This window comes from Cololabis saira, chromosome 10 (genome assembly GCF_033807715.1).
Source record: "Cololabis saira isolate AMF1-May2022 chromosome 10, fColSai1.1, whole genome shotgun sequence".
NCBI classification, from domain to species: domain Eukaryota; kingdom Metazoa; phylum Chordata; class Actinopteri; order Beloniformes; family Belonidae; genus Cololabis; species Cololabis saira.
The window spans coordinates 40,747,084-40,767,662 of record NC_084596.1 but is presented as its reverse complement, the minus strand read 5'-3'; the positions used below and the strand labels follow the sequence as shown (position 1 = coordinate 40,767,662).

At 38.5% G+C, this 20,579-nt stretch overlaps 1 protein-coding gene across 1 annotated transcript; it reads left to right on the top strand.

Annotated features, from left to right (window-relative positions):
• Positions 1-1,163: 1,163 nt before the first annotated feature.
• Positions 1,164-3,608, top strand: LOC133452258 (myocilin-like). Its single transcript, XM_061731478.1, has 3 exons — positions 1,164-1,694; positions 1,865-1,963; positions 2,806-3,608. Exons 1-3 carry the CDS (start codon positions 1,223-1,225, stop codon positions 3,606-3,608), a joined length of 1,374 nt encoding a protein of 457 aa, XP_061587462.1. The 5' UTR covers positions 1,164-1,222.
• Positions 3,609-20,579: the final 16,971 nt, after the last annotated feature.

The following is a 20,579-nucleotide window of genomic DNA, read 5'->3' as shown; positions in this document are numbered from 1 at the left end:
AATCAATAAACTAATAAAATAAATTAAAATTAATTTTAAAAAAAATCATCTTCAGGGAAATAAAAAAATAAAATAAAAGTAATAAAAATAAAAAATAGCTTAAATTAAAATAATCTTAAAGTAAATTCAAGTACTTTAATAAATAATAAAATAATAACAGAATTAAAAAAATAAATGAAGCACAAGTAGCACAACATTTCAAGCCTTTGTACTTTTCTTTTTTAACCAGAACTAGAACAAGCACATAAATTCATAGAAACTCTGTGTGTGTTTGAGTCTGTGTAAATGTGAGAAAACATCTAAAAATCAACATTTTTCCCAAAGAATCCCTGAGTGATGTGATGAGATTGACGCGTACGCGGATAAAAGGGATAAAAGAAAAGTAACAGCTCAATAGCCTAATGTAGCGGAGTAAGAGTAACAATTTCTTCTTCACAAATCTACTCAAGTAAAAGTAAAAAGTATAGTGATTCAAAACTACTCCTAAAAGTACAAAATTTCCCAAAACTTACTCAAGTAAATGTAACGGAGTAAATGTAACTCGTTACTACCCACCTCTGTAGATATATGAATACTTTTACCATGGATCTAAAACATTCAAACTGTTTTAATTCAAATTACAATGTCAGGGTGAGGAATTTGAGGAGAAAGTAAAAAATAAAATAAAAAAACCCAGCTTGCCTTGATGTTGATCATGTCCTCCCTCCACAGCGCTTCCCCTCAAGCCCCCGTTTGTTTCACCTGGCGCCGAGGTCATAAACCGGGTTTATAGTCAATCACACGGCGGTTTAATGGGAAGGAAACAAACAGACGTACAGCGGAGACACATTAGAGATGCTGTCCAGTCACAACAACCTGCACAGACATTCCTACTGCTGACATACGATGGAGGAATTTATGCGACAGACAACAAACAGTTTATTTTTCCACTCATAACGTGTGGTTTCCACAGTGTCTGTTTACCAGCGCGCCTCGCTCCCCCGGCAGCAGTAGACCACATGGAGACCTTTACATAAGCAGTCTTTGCCCTCCGGCGGTACCATCCCCTCCCTCCCCCTGACAGTTACCTGTATAAATATCTCCCTTAGAGCTCCGCTGGCATTCAGATCTGACCTGTGCTGACCAGATTTATATGAGAATAGACAAGCTGAAGGTTGTAAGAAGAAAAATTCGTGTTTTTTTTACTCAAATCAGTTCAGTTTCTGCAGTCAGGTGGTCCAGAATGTGGCCCGGAGTGTCCCTCCTCTGTTTGACGCTGCTGTCGTGTTTGTGCCACGGCCGTGGCCAGGAGCAGGCTTCCCTCAGCAAGGTCAGCGACCCCGCCGGCCACTGCCTCTACACCTTCACCGTGGCCCGTCCGGAGGAGGCCAGCTGCCCCGGGGGCAGCAGCTCCGGAGAGGAGACGGAGAAGGTGCTGGCCCGCCTCACGCTGCTGGAAGCCGTGGTCAGCGGGCTCGTAGCGGCCGGGGCCAAAGCCGGGGACGTAGGGACAGAGGGTCTCCAGGAGGCGCACGCCCGCGTGACGAGGGAGAGGAATCAGATGCAAGAGGAGCAGAAACGCATGAACCGGCAGGTCCAGGAGCTGCAGAGCAAGCTGCTCCAGCTCAGCCAGGAGGCCGACGGCCTCAGGACCAGTCGCTGCCCGCAGACCGGGAGTACAGGGGGAGGCCAGAATGACAACAGACCCATCAGTGGTAGGTGCATGCAATTGGAAAGAAAAGAAGGAATTCATGGCAGAGACTCCTCTCTAAATCTTCTGACAGACTTTTATAGTTGGTTAGTAGCTGTGGGAGTTGCTTCTTCATCGCATTCCTGCTCAAACACAATTCTTTAGGCGGTTTCTTGTGTATTCTGTCTCTCCCAGACCCTGCGTACGACCCAGGCACCTACCGTGAGATGAAGGCTGAAGTGGTGACGGTTTCATCAGCTCAGCTCAGTCCTGAAGGGAATCTCAGCCTGGCAGGTAAGCAGTAACAAGTGTCTTGGACGTTGACGCAGCTGCTAATGAATGAGTGTGAGTGTGTGAATGAACTGAATTGAATTGAATTGGATTGTTATTTTGAACATGAAACAGTAGTGAAAACAAAACAAAACAATAATAATCAATAATAAATAAATGTAAATAAGAAAACTAAAAGACAAATATATAAATAAAAACATGCATCCGTCATAATTAACATGTTCGAAAAGGAGTAGGAAGAAGTAAAAACATGTTAAATCCTACCCCCTAAACTCTATTTCATTATAATCAAAATACATTTAATTTCTATACAAAAAACAAAAGATATATATATATATATATATATATATATATATATATATATATATATATATATATATATATATATATATATATATATATATATATAGATATATATAGATATATATAGAGATATATATATATAGATACATATAGATATAGATATATATATAGATACACATATAACACATTACAGTACACAGTATATATATATATATATATATATATATATATATATACACAGATATACACATACATAATAATCATCAATCATCAATAATAACACATCTTCACACCTATATATACTGATATAAATATACCCATTTATAAATTAATATATCAGTATCAACAATATACATAAAAGAAAAAAAAACAAACAAAAAAACAACTCATAACGGCAGAGCCCCCCCCCAAAAGCAACCAAGCCCCCTCAAGCCCCCTCCTCCCTGTATCTTGTAAAAATCATGTGTTTCTATTAGTTTTTAAACTGGTTGATGCTTGGACCAGTTTGTGAAAGGTGAAGTTTCCTCCCTGTCCTCCTGCAGGTTGTGGGGAGCTGGTGTCGGTGGAGGATCCCGTGCTGCACCGCACGGCCGACAGCATCACGGGGAAGTACGGGGTGTGGCTGCAGGACCCCGAGCCTCAGGGCCCCGTCTACACCAACAGGACCGTGTGGCGCCTGGACGCCGTCAGCAGAGACGTGCGGCAGCTCTTCGCGTACGAGGACCTGGACCAGTTCTCCAGAGGGTCCTTCATGAAGCTGCTGGTCCTGCCGGAGCCTGTGGAGAGCACGGGGGCCACCCTTTACCGGGGCTCCTTGTACTACCAGCGCCGGCGCAGTCGCACCCTGCTCCGCTACGACCTGTCCTCCGAGAGGGTGGCGGCGCGCCGCGACCTCCCCCACGCGGGCTTCCACGGCCAGCACCCCTACTCCTGGGGGGGCTACACGGACATCGACCTGGCCGCCGACGAGCGCGGCCTGTGGGCCATCTACAGCACGGAGAAAGCTAAGGGGGCCATTGTGATCTCCCTGCTGGACCCCCGGAGCCTGGAGGTGAGGCGGAGCTGGGAGACCAGGATCAGGAAGAACACGGTGGCCAACGCCTTCATGGCGTGCGGACGCTTGTACACGGTGGCCAGCTACGCCGCGGCCAACACCACCATCAACTACACGTTTGACACGGCCACCGGCGAGGGCCGAGCCGTCGCCGTGCCCTTCAAGAACAAGTACCAGTACAACAGCATGGTGGACTACAACCACGCCCAGAGGAGGCTGTTCGCCTGGGACCACTTCCACATGGTCACCTACGACGTCAGGCTGGGCGGGGCCGGCGCCGGCGCCAGCTGAGACGGACACGGGGGGGGTGGAGGAGTGTTAGGGCCAGGCAGGAGAAAAATATTTGAGAGGGGAAGATTTTTTTTATTGTGCACTTCGAGAAAAAAGTCAAAAATGTCGAGAAAAAAGTCGAAATGTTGAGATTAATGTTAAATATTAATAATATAATAATAATTGTACTTCGACATTATTCTCGACATTTCGATTTTTTTTCTCAACAATTCAACTTTTTTCTCAACATTTTGACTTTTTTCTCGAAATTGTACTTCGACATTTTTCTCGAAATTGTACTTCGACATTATTCTCGACATTTCGATTTTTTTCTCAACATTTCAACTTTTTTCTTAACATTTTGACTTTTTTCTTGAAATTTTGACTTTTTTCTCAACATTTCGACTTTTTTCTCGAAATTGTGCTTCAACATTATTCTCGACATTTTGATTTTTTTCTCAACATTTCAACTTTTTTCTCGACATATCGACTTTTTTCTCAAAATTTCAACTTTTTTCTCAACATTTTGACTTTTTTCTCGAAATTGTGCTTCAACATTATTCTCGACATTTTGATTTTTTTTTCAACATTTCAACTTTTTTCTCGACATTTCGACTTTTTTCTCGAAATTTCAACTTTTTTCTCAACATTTTGACTTTTTTCTCGAAATTGTACTTCGACATTATTATCGACATTTCAATTTTTTTCTCAACATTTCAACTTTTTCTCAACATTTTGACTTTTTTTCGAAATTTCGACTTTTTTCTCAACATTTCAACTTTTTCTCGACATTTTGACTTTTTTCTCGAAATTGTACTTCAACATTAATCTTGACATTTCGACTTTTATTTCGACATTTCGACTTTTTTCTCTCATAATGAAAAAAAAATCTTCCTCCTCCAAAATATTATTTTTATTTTTCTCCTGCTGGCCCTAATACTCTTCCGTAGGGGCTCTGGTTGAAGGGTGTTTTTTATTAAAATTGTGAATAAGATGTTGTTACAACAAAGAGAACCTGTGTAACTCTGTGAGTCATGATAACGCTGAAACACCGGGGTCTGTTACATAAAGACTACGCTCTTTGAATGTTGCTGTCATCAGTTTTGGGGATTCAAAAAAAAAGAATCCTTTTTGTATATATTTGTAACAAATAAACAGCTATTAAACGCCACATAAGATATTGTATTCTTCCATGATGTATAAATAGTAAAAATACACAGTTCCAGAGTTTGAATCTGCCCCTGCAGACCAATTATCTCCCAAACAACTTTGCATTTTCTTGCTTGTACATTTTTTGTATTATTTTATTTTACTCCCAGAGAACTGCAGGTCAACATCAGGGATAAAAGTGTCTGTGTTTGCTGTCGTTACTCCCCACGCTGCACTGCAACTTTCATCGTGTGAATTCATCTGTACTCTTCTAGTTGAGCTTTTGCTGTTTAATCCAAATAGTTGTTTTAATTTTCATTCATCATTACTTTTAAATGTGTCTTTCTTACGTCATGTTCAAGCACGATGAATGGCCTTGTGCATGAAATGTGCTGCACAGATAACTTGCCTTGCCTCATTTCAGCTCATGAAAAATGAGAAGAGCAAGTAGATATATGAATACTTTTACCGTGGATCTAAAACATTCAAACTGTTTCAATTCAGATTACAATGTCAGGCAGGGGAATTTGAGGAGAAAGTAAAACATAAAACAAAATTTGCAGCCTCAGAATGTTGCACAAATGAAGCACAGAGCATTTTCAGGTCTGGTAACAAGCAGGATATGGCTCAGTGAACCGCTGTCCCAAAGAGCGGCGGCCTCTGACTGAATATGGCCAGATTTTAAACACACGAGTGAGACGCTGTGATCTAGAAGACGATGAGGACATAGAAAGATGAGTAAGACATAGCCTACACAAACGTTGTTGTGGTGTAATGAGACCAACCTTCTCAGCTTGCTTGTGTTTCCGCCCCCACTGCTCTTGTGGTAAAGTAGCATCGTACCTGTAACATGTTTGTTCTGCCAACTCGCTTGAGGTTTGTGTAGGCGTCTGCAGTCTAAGAGAGCGACCCGTCACCTCAGAAACGCAGGGTCTTAGAACAGAAACTGTAAAACTTAATTAGCTCACAGAAACTCTCGACCCTGGACTCGCTGAACTTGCAACGCCGCGATGGACGGTTGGGTTTGTACTGGCGGATCTGTAACCGCAGGCCTGAAGCCCTGAGGTCAGCATAAGGTCATAATAGACGATAGCCCAGTACAGGTGTCTATGCAGGAAACCTTCAGGGGCATTAAATGTATGTATGGGTGTATGGGTGTATGGGTGTGTATGTGTATGTATATGTATATATGTGTGTATATGTGTGTATGTAGATATATATAGATATAGAGCAGACAGAGTTAATATAGAGATAGTATGGTGTAAATAATTCAATTCAATTCAATTCAATTCAATTTTATTTATATAGCGTCTAATACAACAAAAATTGTCTCTAGACGCTTTCCAGACACCCAGAACATAAACCCCCGAGCAGTTATTACATAAACAATGGCAGGTAAAAACTCCCCTAGTGGGAGAAAAACCTTAAACCAAACAGTGGCAAGAAAAACTCCCCTTTAGGAGGGAAGAAACCTTGAGCAGGACCAGGATCATAAGGGGGGACCCTCCTGCCGAGGGCCAGACTGGGGGTCAGGGACGGCAACAACACAGCAGGCAGGTGGAAGCAGCAACGGGATGACTGGTGGTGGGGTCCACAGGCCAGCATGCAGCTCCCGAAGCTCCGGCCCAATCAGCAAGTCCCAGGTTGGGGTGCAGGGTCGGGGAAAGGTTGAGAAGGGGCAGGGCCAGGGAGAGGAGTCTTGACGGACAAATCTCTCCCCCGCCTGCCCGGGCCGTTACCCTGCCCCTCTCACTCCCACGCTGCAGGATCCGGTGTTGTGCATTCAGAGATGCTCTTCGCCACCGGCAGAGGATGTTGCACCATGAACAAAAGAGAAAAAAAAGAAGAGAAGGGGGGGCCAGCACAAGAAACTAAAGGAGCGACTCTAACACACTAGAGTTTACACTACCTAGAGATTTACCAACACCAACTAGAGGTTTACTAAACACTAACTATAGGCTTTACTAAAGAGAAATGTTTTAAGTTTAGTTTTAAAGGTGGAGGTGGTGTCAGCCTCCTTAACCCAGATTGGAAGTTGGTTCCATAGTAATGGTGCCTGATAGCAGAACGCCCGCCCTCCAAATCTACATTTAGATACTCTAGGAACTACGAGTAAACCTGCACTCTGAGAACGGAGAGCTCTGCCAGGAACATAAGGCACTATCAGGCCTTGCAAATAATGCGGAGCTAAGCCGTTTTGGGCTTATACGCAAGTAATAACATTTTAAATTGGATTCTGAATTTTACGGGTAACCAATGGAGCGACGCTAACACTGGAGAGACGTGGTCTCTCCTGCTAATTCCTGTCGGCACTCGTGATGCTGCATTTTGAATCAGCTGGGGCCTATTCAGCAAATTACTTGGACATCCTGCTAATAACACATTACAGTAATCTAGTCTAGAAGATACAAATGCATGAACTAGTTTTTCTGCATCACTCTGCGAGAGGATTTTCCTAATCTTTGCAATATTACGGAGATGGAAAAATGCTATTTTACAAACCTGATTAACATATGGTTTAAACGACAAATCCTGATCCAAAACAACACCAAGGTTTCTCACAGTTGCACTGGAAGCCATATTGCAACTGTATATAAATAAGTATATTTATATATGGGCATGTGTGTACAAATATATAGAAATATTCAACTATGTGTATGTATGTATAGGTAAGTGTGTGAGTACAGTGTGTGAGTATAATTATAGTATAGTTAGTTATTATAAATACGTGTTAATAAATGATTAGTGAATGGGGGTAGGATTAAATAAGTTTACACTTCTTCCTACTCCTTTTTGCACATGTAAATCAAGATATTTAAGTGTTAAATGATGAAATTCTTTGTATTTTTTTGTTTTGTTTTGTTTTGTTTTGTTTTGATTTGTTTTCTTATCTTCTCTTTTAATTGTTGTCTTTTTACATGTACAAAATCAATCAAATCAATCAATCAATCAATCAATCAACATGCTAGCTGCTCTGGCCGGCCACCTCAGCAACTGCAGGTTGAGAAGTGATGCATCAGTACTTACTAGTAGTAAGTATCCAGAGCCTGAAATACACAAACTGGTGGTTCATTTCTAATTCCAGCAGTAATAATCAACCCAGTCTCACACAAAAACGTGCCCTGCCTACGTTGGTCCAAAGCGCAAAAACGTAGAGGGGCTACAATATTAGCCCTTGAAATGTATAACTGTTACGTTTTTTAGCCCTTAAAACGTATAACTGTTACATTTTTCTGCCGATTCGTTTTGCGCCCAAGTCACGTGACTTTTAAGATTCTGGCTGTGATACCAACAAATACGGTGGACATTTTTCCTTTTTGAGTGAAGAAAATCAATATTTTGAGTTAGTTTCTGCATAGAAATGCGTTTTGATTACATTTCTAGCAATACATATTTCACTTTCATAATATTCACTCAGTAAATGTATATATTCTCTTGCTTGCTCGTGGTTGCAAGGTTTTTTCAGATCTCGTCAGAATAATGTAAATCTGGAACGTTTTAAAAACGTGAAATGGTTACATTTTTGGTTGCTGTACACACTGTGAAGAAAATCAATATTTTGAGTTAGTTTCTGCATAGAAATGCGTTTTGATTACATTTCTAGCAATACATATTTCACTTTCATAATATTCACTCAGTAAATGTATATAATATCTTGCTTGCTCGTGGTTGCAAGGTTTTTTCAGATCTCGTCAGAATAATGTAAATCTGGAACGTTTTAAAAACGTGAAATGGTTACATTTTTGGTTGCTGTACACGCTGTGAAGAAAATCAATATTTTGAGTTAGTTTCTGCATAGAAATGCGTTTTGATTACATTTCTAGCAATACATATTTCACTTTCATAATATTCACTCAGTAAATGTATATAATCTCTTGCTTGCTCGTGGTTGCAAGGTTTTTTCAGATCTCGTCAGAATAATGTAAATCTGGAACGTTTTAAAAACGTGAAATGGTTACATTTTTGGTTGCTGTACACGCTGTGAAGAAAATCAATATTTTGAGTTAGTTTCTGCATAGAAATGCGTTTTGATTACATTTCTAGCAATACATATTTCACTTTCATAATATTCACTCAGTAAATGTATATAATCTCTTGCTTGCTCGTGGTTGCAAGGTTTTTTCAGATCTCGTCAGAATAATGTAAATCTGGAACGTTTTAAAAACGTGAAATGGTTACATTTTTGGTTGCTGTACACGCTGTGAAGAAAATCAATATTTTGAGTTAGTTTCTGCATAGAAATGCGTTTTGATTACATTTCTAGCAATACATATTTCACTTTCATAATATTCACTCAGTAAATGTATATAATATCTTGCTTGCTCGTGGTTGCAAGGTTTTTTCAGATCTCGTCAGAATAATGTAAATCTGGAACGTTTTAAAAACGTGAAATGGTTACATTTTTGGTTGCTGTACACGCTGTGAAGAAAATCAATATTTTGAGTTAGTTTCTGCATAGAAATGCGTTTTGATTACATTTCTAGCAATACATATTTCACTTTCATAATATTCACTAAGTAAATGTATATAATCTCTTGCTTGCTCGTGGTTGCAAGGTTTTTTCAGATCTCGTCAGAATAATGTAAATCTGGAACGTTTTAATAACGTGTAATGGTTACATTTTTGGTTGCTGGACACGCTGGGAATAAAATCACTATTGTGAGTTAGTTTCTGCATAGAAATGCGTTTTGATTATATTTCTAGCAATACATATTTCACTTTGATAATATTCACTCAATAAATGTACACAATCTCTTGCTTGCTCGTGGTTGCAAGGTTTTTTCAGATCTCGTCAGAATAATGTAAATCTGGAACGTTTTAAAAACGTGAAATGGTTACATTTTTGGTTGCTGTACACGCTGTGAAGAAAATTAATATTTTGAGTTAGTTTCTGCATAGAAATGCGTTTTGATTACATTTCTAGCAATACATATTTCACTTTCATAATATTCACTCAGTAAATGTATATAATCTCTTGCTTGCTCGTGGTTGCAAGGTTTTTTCAGATCTCGTCAGAATAATGTAAATCTGGAACGTTTTAAAAACGTGAAATGGTTACATTTTTGGTTGCTGTACACGCTGTGAAGAAAATCAATATTTTGAGTTAGTTTCTGCATAGAAATGCGTTTTGATTACATTTCTAGCAATACATATTTCACTTTCATAATATTCACTCAGTAAATGTATATAATATCTTGCTTGCTCGTGGTTGCAAGGTTTTTTCAGATCTCGTCAGAATAATGTAAATCTGGAACGTTTTAAAAACGTGAAATGGTTACATTTTTGGTTGCTGTACACGCTGTGAAGAAAATCAATATTTTGAGTTAGTTTCTGCATAGAAATGCGTTTTGATTACATTTCTAGCAATACATATTTCACTTTCATAATATTCACTCAGTAAATGTATATAATCTCTTGCTTGCTCGTGGTTGCAAGGTTTTTTCAGATCTCGTCAGAATAATGTAAATCTGGAACGTTTTAATAACGTGTAATGGTTACATTTTTTGTTGCTGGACACGCTGGGAATAAAATCAATATTGGGAGTTAGTTTCTGCATAGAAATGCGTTTTGATTATATTTCTAGCAATACATATTTCACTTTGATAATATTCACTCAATAAATGTACACAATCTCTTGCTTGCTCTGGTTGCAAGGTTTTTTCAGATCTCGTCAGAATAATGTAAAACTGGAACTTTTTAATAACGTGAAATCGTTACGTTTTTGGTTGCTGGACAGTGCTGTGAAAAAAAAAAATCAATATCTTGAGTTAGTTTCTGCATAGAAATGTGTTTTGATTACATTTCTAGCAATACATATTTCACTTTCATAATATTCACTCAATAAATGTACATAATCTCTTGCTTGCTCTGGTTGCAAGGTTTTTTTCAGATCTCATCAGAATAATGTAAATCTGGAACGTTTGAATAACGTGAAATCGTTACGTTTTTGGTTGCTGGACACGCTGGGAAAAAAATCAATATCTTGAGTTAGTTTCTGCATAGAAATGCATTTTGATTACATTTCTAGCAATACATATTTCAATTTCATAATATTCACTCAATAAATGTACATAATCTCTTGCTTGCTCTGGTTGCAAGGTTTTTCAGATCTCGTCAGAATACCCTGGCTACGTTGGTCCAAATGCAAAAACGTAGAGGGGTTACAATATTAGCCCTTGAAATGTATAACTGTTACATTTTTCTAGCCCTTGAAATGTATAACTGTTACATTTTTCTGCCTATTCGTTTTGCGTCCAAGTCACGTGACTTTTAAGATTCTGGCCGTGATACCAACAAACATGGTGGACATTTTTCATTTTTGAGTGAAAAAAATCTATATTTTGAGTTAACAAACACGGTGGACATTTTTCAGTTTTGAGTGAAAAAAATCTATATTTTGAGTTAGTTTCTGCATAGAAATGCGATTTGATTACATTTATAGCAATATATAAATGTAGATAATCTCTTGCTTGCTCTGGTTGCAAGGTTTTTTCAGATCTCGTCAGAATAATGTAAAACTGGAACTTTTTAATAACGTGAAATCGTTACGTTTTTGGTTGCTGGACAGTGCTGTGAAAAAAAATCAATACCTTGAGTTAGTTTTTGCATAGAAATGCGTTTTGATTACATTTCTAGCAATACATATTTCAATTTCATAATATTCACTCAATAAATGTACATAATCTCTTGCTTGCTCTGGTTGCAAGGTTTTTTCAGATTTCGTCAGAATACCCTGGCTACGGTGGTCCAAAGTGCAAAAACGTAGAGGGGTTACAATATTCAACCCAGTCTCACAGGAAAACGTGGTACAGGCTACGTTGGTCCACATTGCAAAACGTGGCCAATGTTACGATTTGCCCTCCTAAAACGTGAGATGTGAAACCGTTCCGTGGCTCATTCATTTTAATAGGTTTTGTTAGGTTTCGTTTCTGTCAGGTGACTTTCAAGTTTTCGGCTGTGGAGGAAAAATAAAATTGCTGCCATTTCTTTGATTCTCGGTCTAAATTGCAATATTTTAAGATAGTTTCGCCATGAAAAGCAGATTTTATCATATTCATAGCAAGAAATATATTTTGGTTATTTTACCCTCATTTAATGGATCTTATTGACGGAAATGTATGAACCATGTGCTTGTTTTACTTCCTTTGAGTAATAAAACCACCAATTCTCTTGCATGGCCCCGTTATTAAAATATATGCCAGGCCCCGTGCTTAATTTCTAAAGTGGGAGGTCCCGGAGCGCAGACGATGAGTGGCTCCGGTGCGAGAGAAAAAAAAAAACACACACACACACACACACTGTTGAACTGTCCGTTTTGACGTTAACGGCGATTTTCACAATGATATCTGCAACATTTCTTAAGGCAGAAACACCACTGTATCATTGTTAATTACACAACATTAGTGGGTTAATTTCCTGCACACCAATTTTCATGTTTTTCCCTTCGATTGTGAGAAAAAAAAGAGTTGTTTCACGCTGAGAGCATCATGCCAGCCAATCAGAATCCTGGAAAAAACATCAACAAATGACACGTGTAACTTCCAGGCTGATTTATGGTTCCGCGTTACACCAACGCAGAGCCTACGGCGGAAGTGATACTAGTAGCTGATTGGCCGATATGTGATCATCATCATCATCATCATCATCATCATCATCATCATCATCGCTACCACCATCATCATCATCACCATCACCATCACCATCATCATCATCATCATCATCAGTCAAGTCAAATTGCACGTGCGAGGTCCCGTTCATCGCTGCTTGCAGCTTTAATTTATATATAACTATTTTAACATTTCTAAACACAAAAACATGAAAGTGTCCTTGATAATTCAATAATACAATAGGTTCATGTTAAGGACATCCGTTTTAATTAGTTCTCCTTCGATTATGAGATGTTATTAATGCTCAGTAGACACAGGAGGTTTGTTATGTATTGTTATGAGGCCTATTTCGTGTCTATTTTTGAACAGTTCACTAATGCTTTGAGCTAGGAAGCTGAAATTCTAGACTCTGTATCAAGAGGTGACTTTCATCCACTGTGCGGATTTTCAGATCTGTGTGACCTTCGGAAGTGTCAAAGGTCACCCCGTCTGTTGCTTTTCGGCCTGCTAAGACTATTTCGTGTCTTTTTTTGCATAGTTCACTAACGCTTTGAGCTAGGAAGCTGAAATTCTAGACTCTGTATCAGGAGGTGACTTTCATCCACTGTGCGGATTTTCAGATCTCTGTGACCTTCGGAAGTGTCAAAGGTCACCGCGTCTGTTGCTTTTCGGCCTGCTAAGACTATTTTGTGTCTTTTTCTGCATAGTTCACTAACGCTTTGAGCTAGGAAGCTGAAATTCTACACTCTGTATCAGGAGGTGACTCTCATCCACTGTGCCGAGGTCCAGACCCGTGCGACCTTCGGAAGTGCCAAAGGTCACCGTGTGTGGTGCCTTTTTCGTGCCTTCTTTGTGTGTTTTTTGAATAATTCACTAACGCTTTGAGCTGGGAGGCTGATTTTTGACTATGTTGCAATGCAGAAGGCCCTTTGCTAGGATCTTTTGGTCTTGTGGCTGTACGACTTCCACAGAGCTAGTTGGCATTGCAGAGGGTTTACAGAGTTGAGACTTGGCAAGCCCAATTTAAGCCCCATATGGAGGCCACAGGTCAAGTTTTACTTGGTTTGGTCAAATATTGTGGCAACGGTGTCCGTTCGAATGTTGGAAAAGGTGACGTTTCAAAGCCCCGCCCATCGAAAAGTACAGGTCTGATCTCCACCAAACTAACGTCTGTCTGATCAGGGGATGCCCCCAAACAACATATAAAAAATTCAGATTTCTATGACTTCTGCAACAGTGTTTCCTCTAAAACGTTCTGGCTGGATAGGAGGGTGTAGAAACCTCTAGCTCTGAGAGCCTCCTGACTAATGGAACAGGGCCTATTTTGTGTCTTTTTTTGCATAGTTCACTAACGCCTTTAGCTAGGAGTCTGAATTTTTTATATGTTGTTTGGGGGCATACCCTGATCAGACAGACGTTAGTTTGGTGCAGATCAGACCTGTACTTTTCGATGGGCGGGGCTTTGAAACGTCACCTTTTCCAACATTCGAACGGACACCGTTGCCACAATATTTGACCAAACCAAGTAAAACTTGACCTGTGGCCTCCATATGGGGCTTAAATTGGGCTTGCCAAGTCTCAACTCTGTAAATCCTCTGCAATGCCAACTAGCTCTGCGGAAGTCGTACAGCCACAAGACCAAAAGATCCTAGCAAAGGGCCTTCTGCATTGCAACATAGTCAAAAATCAGCCTCCCAGCTCAAAGCGTTAGTGAATTATTCAAAAAACACACAAAAAAGGCACGAAAAAGGCACCACACACGGTGACCTTTGGCACTTCCGAAGGTCGCACGGGTCTGGACCTCGGCACAGTGGATGAGAGTCACCTCCTGATACAGAGTGTAGAATTTCAGCTTCCTAGCTCAAAGCGTTAGTGAACTATGCAAAAAAAGACACGAAATAGTCTTAGCAGGCCGAAAAGCAACAGACGGGGTGACCTTTGACACTTCCGAAGGTCACACAGATCTGAAAATCCGCACAGTGGATGAAAGTCACCTCTTGATACAGAGTCTAGAATTTCAGCTTCCTAGCTCAAAGCATTAGTGAACTGTTCAAAAATAGACACGAAATAGGCCTCATAACAATACATAACAAACCTCCTGTGTCTACTGAGCATTAATAACATCTCATAATCGAAGGAGAACTAATTAAAACGGATGTCCTTAACATGAACCTATTGTATTATTGAATTATCAAGGACACTTTCATGTTTTTGTGTTTAGAAATGTTAAAATAGTTATATATAAATTAAAGCTGCAAGCAGCGATGAACGGGACCTCGCACGTGCAATTTGACTTGACTGATGATGATGATGGTGATGGTGATGATGATGATGGTGGTAGCGATGATGATGATGATGGTGATGATGATGAGGATGATGATGATGAAGGTGATGATGATGATGGTGGTGATGATGGTGATGATGATGATGATGATGATGATGATGATCACATATCGGCCAATCAGCTACTAGTATCACTTCCGCCGTAGGCTCTGCGTTGGTGTAACGCGGAACCATAAATCAGCCTGGAAGTTACACGTGTCATTTGTTGATGTTTTTTCCAGGATTCTGATTGGCTGGCATGATGCTCTCAGCGTGAAACAACTCTTTTTTTTCTCACAATCGAAGGGAAAAACATGAAAATTGGTGTGCAGGAAATTAACCCACTAATGTTGTGTAATTAGCAATGATACAGTGGTGTTTCTGCCTTAAGAAATGTTGCAGATATCATTGTGAAAATCGCCGTTAACGTCAAAACGGACAGTTCAACAGTGTGTGTGTGTGTGTGTGTGTGTTTTTTTTTTCTCTCGCACCGGAGCCACTCATCGTCTGCGCTCCGGGACCTCCCACTTTAGAAATTAAGCACGGGGCCTGGCATATATTTTAATAACGGGGCCATGCAAGAGAATTGGTGGTTTTATTACTCAAAGGAAGTAAAACAAGCACATGGTTCATACATTTCCGTCAATAAGATCCATTAAATGAGGGTAAAATAACCAAAATATATTTCTTGCTATGAATATGATAAAATCTGCTTTTCATGGCGAAACTATCTTAAAATATTGCAATTTAGACCGAGAATCAAAGAAATGGCAGCAATTTTATTTTTCCTCCACAGCCGAAAACTTGAAAGTCACGTGACAGAAACGAAACCTAACGAAACCTATTAAAATGAATGAGCCACGGAACGGTTTCACATCTCACGTTTTAGGAGGGCAAATCGTAACATTGGCCACGTTTTGCAATGTGGACCAACGTAGCCTGTACCACGTTTTCCTGTGAGACTGGGTTGAATATTGTAACCCCTCTACGTTTTTGCACTTTGGACCACCGTAGCCAGGGTATTCTGACGAAATCTGAAAAAACCTTGCAACCAGAGCAAGCAAGAGATTATGTACATTTATTGAGTGAATATTATGAAATTGAAATATGTATTGCTAGAAATGTAATCAAAACGCATTTCTATGCAAAAACTAACTCAAGGTATTGATTTTTTTTTCACAGCACTGTCCAGCAACCAAAAACGTAACGATTTCACGTTATTAAAAAGTTCCAGTTTTACATTATTCTGACGAGATCTGAAAAAACCTTGCAACCAGAGCAAGCAAGAGATTATCTACATTTATATATTGCTATAAATGTAATCAAATCGCATTTCTATGCAGAAACTAACTCAAAATATAGATTTTTTTCACTCAAAACTGAAAAATGTCCACCGTGTTTGTTAACTCAAAATATAGATTTTTTTCACTCAAAAATGAAAAATGTCCACCATGTTTGTTGGTATCACGGCCAGAATCTTAAAAGTCACGTGACTTGGACGCAAAACGAATAGGCAGAAAAATGTAACAGTTATACATTTCAAGGGCTAGAAAAATGTAACAGTTATACATTTCAAGGGCTAATATTGTAACCCCTCTACGTTTTTGCATTTGGACCAACGTAGCCAGGGTATTCTGACGAGATCTGAAAAACCTTGCAACCAGAGCAAGCAAGAGATTATGTACATTTATTGAGTGAATATTATGAAATTGAAATATGTATTGCTAGAAATGTAATCAAAATGCATTTCTATGCAGAAACTAACTCAAGATATTGATTTTTTTCCCAGCGTGTCCAGCAACCAAAAACGTAACGATTTCACGTTATTCAAACGTTCCAGATTTACATTATTCTGATGAGATCTGAAAAAAACCTTGCAACCAGAGCAAGCAAGAGATTATGTACATTTATTGAGTGAATATTATGAAAGTGAAATATGTATTGCTAGAAATGTAATCAAAACACATTTCTATGCAGAAACTAACTCAAGATATTGATTTTTTTTTTCACAGCACTGTCCAGCAACCAAAAATGTAACGATTTCACGTTATTAAAAAGTTCCAGTTTTACATTATTCTGACGAGATCTGAAAAAACCTTGCAACCAGAGCAAGCAAGAGATTGTGTACATTTATTGAGTGAATATTATCAAAGTGAAATATGTATTGCTAGAAATATAATCAAAACGCATTTCTATGCAGAAACTAACTCACAATATTGATTTTATTCCCAGCGTGTCCAGCAACCAAAAATGTAACCATTACACGTTATTAAAACGTTCCAGTTTTACATTATTCTGACGATTTCTGAAAAAACCTTGCAACCACGAGAAAGCAAGAGATTATATACATTTACTGAGTGAATATTATGAAAGTGAAATATGTATTGCTAGAAATGTAATCAAAACGCATTTCTATGCAGAAACTAACTCAAAATATTGATTTTTTTCCACAGCGTGTCCAGCAACCAAAAATGTAACCATTTCACGTTATTAAAAGGTTCCAGTTTTACATTATTCTGACGAGATCTGAAAAAACCTTGCAACCACGAGCAAGCAAGAGATTATATACATTTACTGAGTGAATATTATGAAAGTGAAATATGTATTGCTAGAAATGTAATCAAAGCGCATTTCTATGCAGAAACTAACTCAAAATATTGATTTTCTTCACAGCGTGTACAGCAACCAAAAATGTAACCATTTCACGTTTTTAAAACGTTCCAGTTTTACATTATTCTGACGATTTCTGAAAAAACCTTGCAACCACGAGAAAGCAAGAGATTATATACATTTACTGAGTGAATATTATGAAAGTGAAATATGTATTGCTAGAAATGTAATCAAAACGCATTTCTATGCAGAAACTAACTCAAAATATTGATTTTTTTCCACAGCGTGTCCAGCAACCAAAAATGTAACCATTTCACGTTATTAAAAGGTTCCAGTTTTACATTATTCTGACGAGATCTGAAAAAACCTTGCAACCACGAGCAAGCAAGAGATTATATACATTTACTGAGTGAATATTATGAAAGTGAAATATGTATTGCTAGAAATGTAATCAAAGCGCATTTCTATGCAGAAACTAACTCAAAATATTGATTTTCTTCACAGCGTGTACAGCAACCAAAAATGTAACCATTTCACGTTTTTAAAACGTTCCAGATTTACATTATTCTGACGAGATCTGAAAAAACCTTGCAACCACGAGCAAGCAAGAGATTATATACATTTACTGAGTGAATATTATGAAAGTGAAATATGTATTGCTAGAAATGTAATCAAAACGCATTTCTATGCAGAAACTAACTCAAAATATTGATTTTCTTCACAGCGTGTACAGCAACCAAAAATGTAACCATTTCACGTTTTTAAAACGTTCCAGATTTACATTATTCTGACGAGATCTGAAAAAACCTTGCAACCACGAGCAAGCAAGATATTATATACATTTACTGAGTGAATATTATGAAAGTGAAATATGTATTGCTAGAAATGTAATCAAAACGCATTTCTATGCAGAAACTAACTCAAAATATAGATTTTCTTCACAGCGTGTACAGCAACCAAAAATGTAACCATTTCACGTTTTTAAAACGTTCCAGATTTACATTATTCTGACGAGATCTGAAAAAACCTTGCAACCACGAGCAAGCAAGAGATTATATACATTTACTGAGTGAATATTATGAAAGTGAAATATGTATTGCTAGAAATGTAATCAAAACGCATTTCTATGCAGAACCTAACTCAAAATATTGATTTTCTTCACAGCGTGTACAGCAACCAAAAATGTAACCATTTCACGTTTTTAAAACGTTCCAGATTTACATTATTCTGACGAGATCTGAAAAAACCTTGCAACCACGAGCAAGCAAGAGATTATATACATTTACTGAGTGAATATTATGAAAGTGAAATATGTATTGCTAGAAATGTAATCAAAACGCATTTCTATGCAGAAACTAACTCAAAATATTGATTTTCTTCACAGCGTGTACAGCAACCAAAAATGTAACCATTTCACGTTTTTAAAACGTTCCAGATTTACATTATTCTGACGAGATCTGAAAAAACCTTGCAACCACGAGCAAGCAAGATATTATATACATTTACTGAGTGAATATTATGAAAGTGAAATATGTATTGCTAGAAATGTAATCAAAACGCATTTCTATGCAGAAACTAACTCAAAATATTGATTTTCTTCACAGCGTGTACAGCAACCAAAAATGTAACCATTTCACGTTTTTAAAACGTTCCAGATTTACATTATTCTGACGAGATCTGAAAAAACCTTGCAACCACGAGCAAGCAAGATATTATATACATTTACTGAGTGAATATTATGAAAGTGAAATATGTATTGCTAGAAATGTAATCAAAACGCATTTTATATGCAGAAACTAACTCAAAATATTGATTTTCTTCACTCAAAAATGAAAAATGTCCACCGTATTTGTTGGTATCACGGCCAGAATCTTAAAAGTCACGTAACTTGGGCGCAAAACGAATCGGCAGAAAAATGTAACAGTTATACGTTTTAAGGGCTAAAAAAACGTAACAGTTATACATTTCAAGGGCTAATATTGTAGCCCCTCTACGTTTTTGCGCTTTGGACCAACGTAGGCAGGGCACGTTTTTGTGTGAGACTGGGTTGTAATAATTGGATCTTATACATGACGTTACGATTAGGTTTACTTTACGTGATCATTTTACCCCGCCCACTGACACTGGTTGTGGCAGAGTTTTAGAATCATGTTTATTGGCATACAAGAGAATGCTCTGCAGGTTTTCTGCTCTTTATTAAAAGGTCCAGACCTCTATTGTGTGCACATTAAGTGACACACGTGTGCAAATATTTAGACGCTTATGGGAGGGGGGGCGCGGCTTCCAGATTAGACATATCAGCATATAATCAAAAAATTATCTTTACCTGGTTTTGAAATGTAGTGACCTCAGATAATCAGCAGCAAGTGTCTGCAACTCCATACAAGCTAAAATGTTTCCTGGTCTCTGTCAGCATGTTGAATATAAAAGTTGGTGACAGAACCACTGCATAGGAAAAGACTGCACGAGTATGATTTCTATGGGAAGTTTGACAGAATACCCCTTTTCTTTTAAAAGAACTTGATAGCAAAGATTAGGTTTACAAAGTTGTATCTCCACAAACCTGAAAACTACAATGCCCGTAGACGAGGCCGAAGGTAAGATGTTTGGGGCAGATACACGCCGACACATTTGCTGAAAGCCAAACAGAACAGATCAGCACAGGCATCTCACACGAACCGGCAACAAGCATGTCGGCGAGGATTTGGACTTGCTTTGCAGTCACAGGATGTGGGCAACGTTGCAGTCCTCGAGTCAAAGTATGAACTTCTCGGCACACCAGTCTACAGTTGAAAGTGAAGCTGTGTCTGAAAAACATTAACCTCAGCTAAAACTGTGTCATGCAACAGGACAAGGACCCCGAACACACCAACCAGTCTACAACAGAATCAAAACAGAACCACATTCACGTGCTGCCACGGTCCACTCCAAGTCCAGGCCTCAAAAATGTTGAGATTTACTAGCAGGACTATAAGAGAGTATAAATGAATGCTGGCAAAACTCAATGAACTTAAAGACATTAATTCCTCCACAAAACACACCAATAAGGATGTTTTTCCTGCTTACGATGGCGGTAAGTTTGTGGTAAATAACTAATGATACAGTGGGAAATGTCATGCTTTCTATACAGAGGTCAAGTAACAAAGTACAAATACTTTGTTACCTTACTTAAGTAGAAATTTTGGTTATCTATACTTCACTGGAGTAATTATTTTTCAGACGACTTTTTACTTTTACTCCTTACATTTTCACACAATTATCTGTACTTTTTACTCCTTACATTTTAAAAACAGCCTCGTTACTC